The sequence below is a fragment of the Pelodiscus sinensis genome, chromosome 29, assembly GCF_052426305.1.
Source record: "Pelodiscus sinensis isolate ZL-2025 chromosome 29, ASM5242630v1, whole genome shotgun sequence".
Taxonomy (NCBI): domain Eukaryota; kingdom Metazoa; phylum Chordata; order Testudines; family Trionychidae; genus Pelodiscus; species Pelodiscus sinensis.
The window spans coordinates 16,263,521-16,276,724 of NC_143080.1; the positions used below are offsets into that span (position 1 = coordinate 16,263,521).

General features: G+C 49.4%; 1 protein-coding gene across 2 annotated transcripts in view; it reads right to left on the reverse strand.

Moving 5' to 3' along the window:
• Nucleotides 1–13,204, reverse strand: part of WNT3 (Wnt family member 3) — a 78,181-nt gene that overhangs the window by 27,442 nt on the left and 37,535 nt on the right. For both annotated transcript variants that reach the window (XM_014570272.4, XM_006116664.5), the window contains exon 2: nt 4,287–4,528. In XM_014570272.4, coding sequence (XP_014425758.3) covers nt 4,287–4,413 — 127 coding nt within the window. In that variant the 5' untranslated portion in view covers nt 4,414–4,528. The remainder of the gene's footprint in view (nt 1–4,286; nt 4,529–13,204) is intronic.

Sequence of the window (13,204 nt, forward strand, 5' to 3'; positions counted from 1 at the left end):
CTCACCATTCATGCCTACCCTTTGTTTCTTATCTTTTAAGTGGAGTGCCTCACAATGTTTTCATAATCATCTAATGGTTCTTCAATTAATTGATTGACAAGCCTTTTGTTATCTTAATCACTCTGCCTCCCTCTGTTGATAAACAATCTCCCTACCCCCAAAGGCAAAGCTGGGAGCAGCGCAGGCTCTGTTTCAAGTAAGAGCTGGGTCTGGGGCTAGCACGTGTGCTTTCAGAAATCCTCAGGTATGAAGTTCAGGGGTTCAGATTTTGAGGGGAACTAGAGCCTCCTGCCCTACCTAAATGGCACCCCTGATGTCTGGAATGGGATTCAGGACACAGAGGGTCATTTTCTGCCCCTGCTACAGTCTTCCTGCATGACCCTGGGTGAGTCACTTAGGACCTGCTCTGAAGACCATAGGTGGCTCTGCCTCACTTGGGGATAATAGAACTGACCCCAGTCCCAGTGTGCTGAGAGGGTCTCAGCCAACAGTGATGAGGACATCTCAGTTTGGAGGGAGAAGGGGGGGAAAACTCCTCTCAGTTAAACTTTCCACAGGCCTGCCCCTGGGCCAGAGGGCCAGGAGAGCTTCTCCTGGGCACACGAATCATCCCAGGAAACCTCCCGCTGGCAGAAGGAGGAACAAACTTTGGCCGCGCTGCAAGCCGGGACGTGTCAGCGACACTGGAAGGGGAAGCTGTGGGGGGCACACGCTTCACAGATGATGTTTACTTTTCAGGGCATGTTTAAACCCGCGCAACATTCCCAGCTAGAACACCCTCCTGCCAGACAAGTCACTACTTTAAACTTGGGGGCTGCTCTAGTCCGTGGCAGGGGAGTGCTCGTTACTCATGGGCAGAACATGCTTGTTCACAGCCATGTTTACTCCAGGTTGGTTTTGTCCTGGATCAGAGCCCCAGAGGCCATGCTCACACCCAGAAGGTCAACTGGGGAGGAAGACGAGGCTCTGTGGTTGGGGAAGGCCCGGCAATATAAATGAATCACTTGAAAATCCCCACCAGGCCTGCACAAGGAGGTGGGGAGAAATTTCCCAGCAGCGAAATGAACGAGCAAAGTTCCCAGAACCAGGGAGGGGCTGGGAGGGAGGATTAGCGAGCTCTTGACAGTGCACCACTGCAACTGTCTCCCAGCCAGGCCCGTTACCTGCTGGGCCACTCAATTTGCCATTGTTCCCGCAGTGTCACACTATATTACCAGCATAATGTGGAATGTTTCCGCCGTCCAACATCCCCGCAGCACAGAGAACTGGCATTCCCCGAGAGCCCCGCGTAGCAACGGGACAGTGTCCCCGGCCGGCTGTCCCCTCCACTCCCGCCAGCCAGCTGGGAAAGCCCTATTGATGGCTCTCCCCACCCCCCACCCCCAGATGAGAATGGCGAAAGGGCGTGTGAATGGCGCAGCAATTTGAAACAACTGCAGGGCTGGCCTGTATCACTTACCGGCCTCACAGTAGGGGAGGAAGCTTAGCTCTTTCTCAGCAGCATAAGCTTATTTTGCTCTCTCGCTCCCTCTCTCTTTTCTTGCCCCCCCTTAAGTCTCTTGAGCTGATATTGAGATGCCCCCTGATCCCATCCCATACACCTCTGTTTAGATGCAAATGACTGCGAGTGGCAAGGCTGAGAAAAGCTACAGGGTTATCTTGGTGCTGTCGGCTTTTCTGCAGCTTGTGTTGTGGGCTCTGGCCTCTCGCCACTCAGCCAGCAGCACCAAGATATGGCTGTACCTGGCTAGAGTGCCCTTCCACTGGCATCGCCTGCTGCTGCTAGCATGGGGCTGGGGGCTGCCTGGGGTAAGTGGGACCCTCGTCCAGGGGAATCTCTGTGTGCACAGAGGGGGCAGCAACAAACCAGCCCCCAACGAAGAAGTGGCTGGTGGAAGAGCAGCCCGAGTTTCCACATAGGACAGCATAGGTGCTGGGGTGCTGAGCCTTTGTGAAAGTCTGACCCACAGAGTGTCAAATTCTGAAGGCTGGGGCCCAAAGACAGTGGGAGAGGCTGTCCGCCATCTACCAGCTGGTTCTAAGCAATCCTTTGGCCTTCCCTGGCACTGGCGTATCTTAGGGTACGTCTAGACTAAATGCCTCTGGCGACAGGCACGTAGATTAGACTACCCGGCATAGGAAAATGAAGCGGCGAATTAAATAATCGCCGCTTCATTTAAATTTACATGGCTGCCGCGCTGAGCCGATCAGCTGTTTGTCGGCTCAGCGCGGTAGTCTGGACGCTCCGCGGTCGACATAAAAGGCATTTGTCAACCTCCCAGGTATGCCTCATCCGAGGTCGACCGCGGAGCGTCCAGACTACCGCGCTGAGCTGACAAACAGCTGGGATCGGCTCAGCGCGGCAGCCATGTCAATTTAAATGAAGCGCGATTATTTAATTCGTCGCTTCATTTTCCTATGCTGGGTAGTCTAATCTACGTGCCTGTCACCAGGGGCATGTAGTCTAGAAGTAGCCCTAGAGGCATAGAATCCTAGAACACTAGAACCAGAAGAGTCCTTGAGAGGTCATCAAGTCCAGTCCCCTGCCCTCATAGCAGGACCAAGCACCAGCAAGACCATCCCTGACAGGTGTGTTAGTCCAACCTGCTCTTAAATATCTCCCTGGGCAATTTATTCCAGTGTTTAACCCCCCTGACAGGCAGGAAGTTTTTCCTAATATCCCACCTAAACCTCCCTGGCTATAGTTTAAGCCCATTGCTTCTTGTCCTGTCCTCAGAGGCCGACGAGAACAATTTTTCTCCCCCCTCCTTGTGACACCCTTTTAGATGTCTGAAGACTGCTATCATGTTCCCCCTGTCTTCTCCTTTCCAAACTAAAAAAGCCGAATTCTTTCAGTCCTCCCTCATAGCTCATGTTCTCAAGACCTTTAATCATTCTTGTTGCTTTTCTCTGGCTCTTCTTCAATTTCTCCACATCTTTCTTGAAATGTGGTGCCCAAAACTGGACACAATACTCCAGTTGAGGCCTAATCAGTGCAGAGTAGAGCGGAAGAATGACTTCTTGTGTCTTGCTCACAACACTCCTATTAATGTGTCCCAGAATGATAGTGATAGAAATGTAGCCGTGTTAGTCTGGGGTAGTTGAAGCATTGTCCTGCATTTTGCTTCAACTACCCCAGACTAACACGGCTACATTTCTATAGTGCTACATTGTCCTGCATTTCCCAGAATGATGTTTGCTTTTTTTGCAACAGTGTCACCCTGTTGGCTCATATTTAGCTTGCAGTCCATTATAACCCTTAGATCCCTTTCTGCAGTACTCCTTCCTAGACAGTTGCTTCCCGTTCTGTATGTGTGAGACTGATTGTTCCTTCCTAAGTGGAGTACTTTGCACTTGTCCGTATTGAACTTCATCTCAGTTACCTGTGACCATTTCTCCAATTTGTCCAGATCATTTTGAATTATGACCCTATCCTCCAAAGCACTTGCAACCCTTCCCAGCTTGGGATCATCTGCAGACTTAATAAGCGTACTCTCTATGCCAATATCTAAATTGTTGATGAAGATATTGGACAGAACCGGTCCCAAAATGGACCTCTGCAGAGCCTCAGTTATTATACCCTTCCAGCATGATTGTGAACCGTTAATAACTACTCTCTGAGAACAGTTATCCAGCCAGTTATGCATCCACCTTATAGTAGCCCCACGTAAGTTGTATTTGCTCTAGTTTATTGATAAGAAGATCATGTGAGACCATATCAAATGCCTTATTAAAGTCTAGGTATACCACATCCACCGCTTCTCCCTTATCCACAAGACCTGTTATCCTATCAAAGAAAGCTATCCGATTGGTTTGACATGATTGAGTGGTGTTTGCTTTTTTTGCAACAGTGTCATATTATTGAATCCTATTTAGCTTATTGTCCACTATGACCCTCTAGTGCAATAATCCTTTCTAGACAGCCACTTCCCATTCTGCATGTGTGAAACTGATTGTTCCTTCCTAAGCGGAGCACTTCGCATTTGTCCTTATTGAATTTCATCCTATTGACCTCAGATCATGTTGAATTATGACCATATCCTCCTAAGCACTTGTGACCCCTCCCAACTTCTTCTCTTGGCTCTGCCACTGTCCTGCTGGGTGACTGTGGGCATGTCCCTACTCATCCTGGTGTTTCTATCTCCCCTCCCACCCTTCTTAGCTCCTCGGGCTGGGCTGTCCCTCCTTGGGTTGTGCAGCGTCCAGCACAATGAGGCCTGCTCCTGAAATGTGGGTAAATGGCAGAATGCCCCTCCCCTATCTAAGCAGCAGCGGGGTTCCCTTACCTTTGTCCAGGACTGGCCCGAAGATGGCCAGGCTGTCGTCAATGGTGGTGCAATTCCAGCGCCGGCCTCGGAACTGATGCTGACATTCCTGGATGCCCAGCTTGACTCCCTCGGCCACGCTGGGCATGATCTCGATGTAATTCCGGCAGAAGCGGAGCTGCTTGGGGACCAGGCCAGGGATGGAGCCGCACAGGATGGGCTGGGACCCCAGCGAGGTGTATTGCTGGCCTAACGCGAGGGACCTGGGAGGGGAAAAACAGAACTCGTATTTGTGCCACCCCCACAGGGAGACAGCCAGAAGGACTCTCCCTCCCCTGCCCAGAAAGGGAGGTGCCAGGGCCTCTCAAACCTTTCATTGAACTCGTGCCTTTCAGAGAAGTGGCAACAGAGACAGGTGTCCTGGGTCATAGCTCTGCTCTGGGAGAGGCTGGGATTCCCAGGCTGACAGAGGCCAGGGTAGGGATTCAGCCCCAGTTGTGAAGTGGTCACATGTATTGGTAGAAAGGAACATGGGTCAGTGCTAAGCGCTCTCCTCCCCAGCTCTGTGATCCTTCCCCTGCCTTGTCTAGATTGACCATAAGTTTTGACCCAGACAGCGTCTTACAAGGCGCCTAGTGTTGTGTATTGGGTAGTCGATATATAACTACTCAAGATCTAGTAACCGAGTTAGGTTATTAGGGGTCAGGGCAGCCAGTTCTGGCTGGTTCTAGTTAGTTTTGTGTTATGTAATAAATGGGAAGCTTGCAACTGCTTCAACTCTCTGTTTCAAGTGATTTATTTCTAAACTGTATAGCTCCAAACAATATAACAAAGTGGCGACAAGGATGGGATACCTGTGCTGCCTCCAGCAACAGAAGAATTAAAAGTCAAAGAAAGAAAACAAACCATTTTGCTGTTCTGGAAGGTGGGGGTGAGAACTGACAGCTTCACTGAAACTAAACAACCTGAAACTAAAATCAGTGAAGCCAGAGGCTGGGAGGAAAGGAAGGGAGGAGGTGCAGCAGCATGACTCCACTTCCAGGGCTGCTGGGGCCTTTTGAGGAGACTATAGGGCAATGGCATGTATTTATTGAGCATTTTGAGCTTTTGTCATTACGAATGACATTAAGGCAGAGAAGAAGGTGTCAATATTTTTAAGTGTTGTAGGGGCTAAGACATACTCTCTGCTATGCAATTTGATGCTTTCCTGTTAAGCCAGAGACCTAATCTTACAGTGACAGTGTGGAAATCCTGGGGTCACATTATGCTTCAAAACCATTGGTAATTGCAGAAATGTCTAGGTTGCACAAGAGACCAAAAAGAAAGCAAACCAGTTGTATAATTTGTGGCAACTTTGAAAAAGCTTGTGAAATACTGTGAATTTCAGGAGACGTTAAATGACGCCATACAGGACAGGTTAGTGTGTGGCCTGCACAGCGTAGCTACACAGACACATCTATTAACAGAGGTCCAGCTCACCCTACAGAAGGCTGTTGATATTGTGGTCTCCATGGAACTGTCCACATAGGCGGCGCAGTACCCCAGTGCACCCCCCCTAGGGTGCATATAGTGTCCCAAGAAACAGTTGGGACCCAGGAGTATTATTGCTATGGTGGGCCGGGTCACCATGAATCGGAACTCTGGTGTAAGGACCCAGTGTGGCAAAAAGGGACACATTGAGCGTGCCTTCAAACAAAAGAAAAAGAGGTCTGCAGTCTGGCAGACCAAAAAGGAATAGCTGCATGCCCTCCAGCAGACGCAGGATGACCAAGGTGACACCACGTCCAAAGAAGTAATTGCACACGACATTTTGTCTTTGGCAACGGGCCTCCATGAATTCTGAGTAACCTGTTTGTTGGACGGTAAACCTGTGCGCATGGAACTGAACACTGGTACAGCAGTTTCACTGGTCTCAGACACTGTGTCTATGGAAGAGCTAAAGCATCTTCCACTTAAGGCAGCAAAGATCGTTCTGAAGACATATACGGGAGACGCACTATTGGGTACTACTGATGATAAGGTGGAGCTCAATGGACAGACTGCTGAATTGCCACTGTTTGCAGTGAAAGGCCGTTACCCAGCCTTAATGGGGAGATCATGGCTTACGAAGATCCAGCTGAATTGGGCAGAAGTGCACCGGAGGACTGAAGGGCTATGGCTACACTATGCACTTTGCCAGAAGCGGCAATGCAAATGAAGCATGAATTAGCATTTTCTTGTGCTTCATTTGCATAATCTCTTCTGGTCCATTTTTGCGCAAGAGGTTTTTGCTCAAAACCGAGCAGTGTGCAAGTTTTCTTTTTGTGCAAAAACCCTTTTTTGCACAAGAGCTTTATGCCTTCCGTAGCAAAGAAGAAACAGGTCTGACTGATGGATTAAAGAAACATGCTGCTGTTTTTGTGGAGGATCTGTGAAGTATGAGGGGAATCACCATGGAACTGAACATTAAACGAGGCAGCCAACCAAACTATCTGAAGGCCAGAATGGTGCCATATGCCATCAGGCCAAAAGTAGAAGCGGACCTGGAGCACCTACTCAAAAATAGTCCTAATACCAGTTACCCATTGTCCACGGGCAATTCCAATTGTTCCAATATTGAAGAACGTCAGTTCCGTTTGGATTTGCAGAGATTTTAAGGTCACTGTTAACCCCGTGCTGTGCGCAGAGCAATCCCCTCTTCCCGCATCAATGACCTCTTTGCGGGCCTGGCTGGGGGACAAAAGTTCAGCAAGATTGATCTGAGTCAAGCGTATTTCCAGATGCATGTTGATGAGAAGTCCCAAGAGCTATTGACTATTGTGAGGCATAAGGGGCTTTATCGTTACTGTCGCTTACTCTTCGGAGTAACTTCTGCCCCAGCTTTGCTCCAGAGGGCTCTGGACCAGATCTTGTGTGGCTTGCCAGGAGTCCAGTGCTATCTCAACAACTTTCTGGTCACTGGTAGAAATGAGGAGGGTCACCTTAAGAACTTAGAGGCGACCCTATAAAGACTGGAAGAGTATGGCCTATGAGTCCACAAAGACAAGTGTGCATTCTTTCAGGCCTCTGTTGAATATTTGGGACACATCATTGATGCTACCAGCCTTTGTAAGGCCCTTTCAAAACTTAAGGTTATTGTGGAGGCTCCACCCCCTCAAAATGTTAGTCAACTTCACTCATTTCTAGGACTATTGAACTATTATGGGAAGTTTATTTCACAGCTAGCCACACTGCTAAAACTACTTCATGAATTCCTTGGCCAGAACAATACCTGGAAGTGGACTGAAGCTTGTGATGTTGCATTTAACAAGCTAAATGTGCATTGCTAAACTCTGAGATCCTGACACATTTTGATCCATCCTTCCCTTTACAGTTGGCTTGCAGTTGCTTTTGCTTCATGCACCTTAAGCAAGGCAGGAACTAACTATGCGCAAATTCAGCATGAAGCATTGGGAATAATTCTCGGGATTCAGAAATTTCATCAATACCTGTTTGGACAGAAGTTTACACTTCTTACTAACCATCAACCTCTGATGGCAATTTTTGGTCCACACACAGGTATTCCACCATTGGCTGCTAGTCATATGCAACAATGGGCATTGTGGCTTTTGGAACACACATATGAGATCAGATATTAGAAATCCACTCTGCATGGCAATGAGGATGGCCTCTCATGGCTGCCTTTGCCAGACAAACATTAAAATAGTGGCTGGAAGGAAATCTACTTTAACAGGTAGAAAACACGCCCATCACTGCTGCACAAGTTAAGAGAGCAATTAATGTTGACCCAGTATTGTCCCCAATCATGGACCTAGTGATGCATGGAACATCTCTACGGGACTTTCAGGTCTCTCCTGACCTTGTTCCCTCCATGTCCAGGAGAACAGAGTTATCGATCCATTCTAGGTGCTTGTTGTGGGGGAATGTGTCATTATTCCAATGCTACTGAGACAACAGGGCTGCTTTTGCAGAAAAACTTGCCAGCTGTCTACACTGGCCGCTTGAATTTCCGCAAGAACACTGACGATCTCATGTAAGATTGTCAGTGTTCTTGCGGAAATGCTATGCTGCTCCCGTTCAGGCAAAAGCCCTCTTGCGCAAATGCTTTTGCGCAAGAGGGCCAGTGTAGACAACGCGGTATTGTTTTGCTCAAAAAAGCCCCGATGGCGAAAATGGCGATCGGGGCTTTCTTCTGCAAACCCGCGTCTAGATTGGCATAGACACTTTTCCGCAAAAAGTGCTTTTGCAGAAAAGCGTCCATGCCAATCTACATGCTCTTTTCCGCAAATACTTTTAACGGAAAAACTTTTCCGTTAAAAGCATTTGCAGAAAATCATGCCAGTCTAGACGTAGCTCAGATGTTAGAACAGCTACATTCAGGTCATCGTGGAACGGTGCACATGAAAGAAATTGCACAAAGCTATTTTTGGTGACGTGACTTGAACAGTGCTATTGAAGAGAAGGCAAGAGCTTGTATTTCACACCAGGGTATGAGGAATGCACCTCAGTTGGCACCTCTATACCCATGGGATTGCCCTGAAAAAACGTGGCAACGTATTCACGTTGATTTTGCTGGCCATTTGAAGGAAGCATGTTCTTGGTGGTGGTAGATGCCCATTCCAAATGGCCAGAAGTCTCTCTCTAACACTCTCCCACTACTGCTGAGAGTACTATCCAAAAACTCCAGGGACTCTTTAGTCATTTTGGTCTTCCAGAACAACTTATGAGCAACAACGATCTGCAGTTTGTCTCTTGGGAGTTTGGAAATTTTCTGAAAGCAAATGGGATTCATCACATCACTTTGGCATCCATCCACCAATGGATTAGATGAAACGTTTGTGCAAACAATGAAAAAAGCTTTGAAATTGGCTACAGGACATTCACTCGTTCAAAAGTGTCTAGACACCTTCCTGCTATCCTACAGAAACACACCTCATGCTACAACCAAAACATACCTACTCTTTCTAATGATGGGACGTCAGCCGTGCACTGGCTTTGACTGGCTGAAACCTTCTGGCCCACAACAAATTGAGCAACGGCAGCAGTAAGGTCAAGTCATGAAGTGCATCCAGAGCAAAAGATCGAACCTTTAGTCCTGGACAGCCGGTTTTGGCTCGGAACAATGCTTCTGGAGCTAAATGGGTCCATGCCACTGTCATGGCTCAAACAGGACCTATATCCTACACCAGGCATGTCAAACTGGCATTTGGAGGGCCGCATACAGCCTGATCAAAATTTTTTGTGGCCCGTCAGAACATTTTTATAAAAGAATGAAGTGCAGCCTACTGGCTGCTTGGAGCATGTGGCCGAGTGCCTGCTCACAGCTGGCCAAGCTGCTCTGCGCATGCGCTCACGGCCGGCTGGGCACGCTGTGCTGGGCTCTCCAGCAGGTGCTCACGGCTGGCTGGGTGCTCTGCGCTGGGCGCTTCAGCAGGTGCTCACATCTGGCTGCTGTGCTCATGCCACCCCAATGCCTCAGGTGGCAACATCAACTCCAGGACCCATGTATTAGGTTGGCGGGAGGCCCTGGGGGAGGAGGGAGGCATCAGGTTGGCGGGAGGAGGGCTGGGGGTGCCTGGCTCTGGGGCAGGGGAGAGGCATTAGGTGGGGGGGGGGCTGGGAGTGCCTGGCTCTGGAGAAGGGGGAAGGCATTAAGTTGGGAGTGCCTAGCTATGGGGGAGGGGAGGAGGCATTAGGTTGGGGGGGCTGGCTCTGGGGGAGCAGAGGGGGATTGGGTTAGAACAGGGGTATGGGAGTGCCTGGCTCTGGGGGAGAGGAAGAGGTTATTTTGTTTTTTATATATTTATTCCCAAATAAAATCACAAAATGTATATTAATTTTATATCAATAAATATGACAATTGTTGCAGTTGCATGAATAATTATATCTTTATGCAAAATCTCAACTTACAAAGTATTTGAAATGTTCACAGAAGCCTGTTCTATTTGATTAAGAACAACCCAGGAAACTACAGACCGGTCAGTTTAACGTCTGTCCCAGGGAAGATAATGGAGCAGGTAATTAAGGAAATCATATGCAAACACTTGGAAGGTAATAAAGTGATAGGGAATAGCCAGCATGGGTTTGTGAAGAACAAGTCATGCCAAACTAATCTGATAGCTTTCTTTGATAAGATAACGAGCCTTGTGGAAAAGGGAGAAGCGGTGGATGTCATATATCTAGACTTTAGTAAGGCATTTGATACGGTCTCGCATGATATTCTTATTGATAAACTAGGCAAATATAACTTAGATAGGGCCACGATAAGGTGGGTGCATAATTGGCTGGATAACCGTAGTCAGAGAGTTGTTGTTAACGGTTCTAAATCCTGCTGGAAAGGGATAACAAGTGGAGTTCCTCAAGGGTCTGTTTTGGGACCCGTACTGTTCAATATCTTCATCAATGATGTAGATATTGGGATAGAGAGTACGCTTATTAAGTTTGCAGATGATACCAAACTGGGTGGGGTTGCAACTTCTTTGGAGGATAGGGACATAATTCAAAATGACCTTAGCAAGTTAGAGAAATGGTCAGAGGTAAACAGGATGAGGTTTAATAAAGAGAAATGCAAAGTGCTCCACTTAGGAAGGAACAATCAGTTCCATACATACAAGATGGGAAGCGACTGTCTAGGAAGGAGCATGGCAGAAAGGGATCTAGGGGTCATAGTGGACCACAAGTTGAATATGAGTCAACAGTGTGATGCTGTTGCAAAAAAAGCAAATATGATTCTAGGTTGTATCAACAGGTGTGTTGTAAGCAAAACTCGTGAAGTCATTCTGCCGCTCTACTCTGCACTAGTTAGGCCTCAGCTGGAGTACTGTGTCCAGTTCTGGGCGCCACATTTCAAGAAAGATGTGGAGAAATTGGAAAGGGTACAGAGAAGAGCGACAAGAATGATTAAAGGTCTAGAGAACATGACCTATGAAGCCAGGCTTCATGAACTGGGCTTGTTTAGTTTGGAAAAAAGAAGATTAAGGGGGGACATGATAGCGGTTTTCAAATATCTAAAAGGGTGTCACAAGGAGGAAGGAGAAAATTTGTTCCTCTTGGTTTCTGAGGACAGGACAAGGAGTAATGGGCTTAAAGTGCAGCAGGGGAGGTTTAGATTGGACATTAGGAAAAAATTCCTAACTGTCAGGGTGGTCAAATATTGGAATAAATTGCCAAGGGAGGTGGTGGAATCTCCCTCTCTGGAGATATTTAAGAACAGGTTAGATAGACATCTGTCAGGGATGGTGTAGGTGGAGCTTGGTCCTGCCTTGAGGGTGGGGGGCTGGACTCGATGACCTCTCGAGGTCCCTTCCAGTCCTATTATTCTATGATTCTATGATTAACCATGGTCTATACTTTATTATAAAACTAGCCAATTAGCCTCTTGCTCCGTCTCTCTCTCTCTGTCCTCCTACTGCCTCCCTCCCTCAGCTCTTCTCCCCCTCCTGCCTCTCTCTCTGCCTCTCCCTTTCTCTTCTCCTCCTCCTCCTGCCTCTCTCCCTGCCCCCCTTTCCCTTCCCTCCCGCTGTGGCACTCGGCTGGGTGCTGCCTGCTCAGCCTGGATGCTGCGAGGGAGGGGTGCGGGGTGGTGACTACATGGCCGGGGGGCGGGGCTGTGTATGTCCCTGCCCTTCCCCTCCCACCACGAGGGAGCCCAAATGGCCCCTTGCGCTGCTGGCTCCCCCAGCCACCCGGTGGAGGGCACAGCACTCAGTTGAGCGCCGCCGCAGGAGGGGAAGGGGGGGGTGATGTACACAGCCCCACCCCCTGGCCGTGTACGTCACTGCACCGCCCCCTTCTCCTCCCGCCATGGCGGCGCCCCTCAGCCTGGCCCTAGTGGGGGAGGGGAAGGGGGGCGATGACGTACACGACCCCACCCCCTGGCCGTGTACGTCACTGCACCGCCCCCTTCTCCTCCCGCCATGGCGGCGCCCCTCAGCCTGGCCCTAGTGGGGGAGGAGAAGGGGGGCGATGACGTACACGACCCCGCCCTCTGGCCGTGTACGTCTCCACCACGCCCCTCCTGCCCTGTGGTGGCCCGGCTGAGCGTGCAACACTCAGTCCAAACGCCACGGAGGAAGGGGAAGGGGGTGGGTGGTGACATGCACGGCCAGGGGGTCGTGAAACATGGTTTACCGGAGCGGTTGACAAAGGGTTCTCTTGTCGACTGCGGAGTGTCTAGACTGCCCTGCTGTGCCGATCAGCTGATCGTCAGCTCAGCGGGGCGGCCACTTTCATGTATTTGCTATGTCTAGTAAACTCATTTACGTGGCTCCGTCGTCGGAGCCATGCAGTGTAGACACGCGGCGGGGCAGAGGCCAGACCGGCTTTGGTGGGCCTGCTTGACTTATTCTGGTGGGTGTGTGATGCCCTGCTTGGGGAGATAAATACCACCCAGGGTCCTTCTGTGGCATGCTTGGCCTTCCCTTGCTGTCAGCAGCTGCACCAGGAGCATGGCCAGGGTGGCACGGACAAGAGCCCTCCAGCAAAGCCTGGATTTAGCATAAGGGATTTTCAACAAAAGGGGGCGGGGAAGTTGTTTTAATTTTCCATTGTTTGAGGCAAGAAAAGAAAACGGGGTTCTCTGTCATGATACTGGAGAATTCCCACAGGCCTTTTGGAAAAGAAATGGAAGATTTTTGTTTCTTTATAAAATTGAGGCTGATCATTTGCACGCGGCGTGAGCACTGCGGGGGAGGGGGGAGGTGAGAAGAGAAACTGTATAACCACAGCGCGGATTAACTGGCCCTGCTCCCCTACTCCCTGCCTGGCTTGGGGGTGGTCGCTAGGTTGTAAACGCTGAATATTAGCAGCACCTTGTCCCCGGAGGCTGTACAGCAGTCCTCACATTGCCGCTGTTCCCTCCACCCCCATCCCCACCCCAGTGAAGCTCCTCATCTGTGTTACAAGCACCTTGAACCCTGTTACCGGCTTCCTTATTACCTCATTCGAAAGCTGTTTGAGTC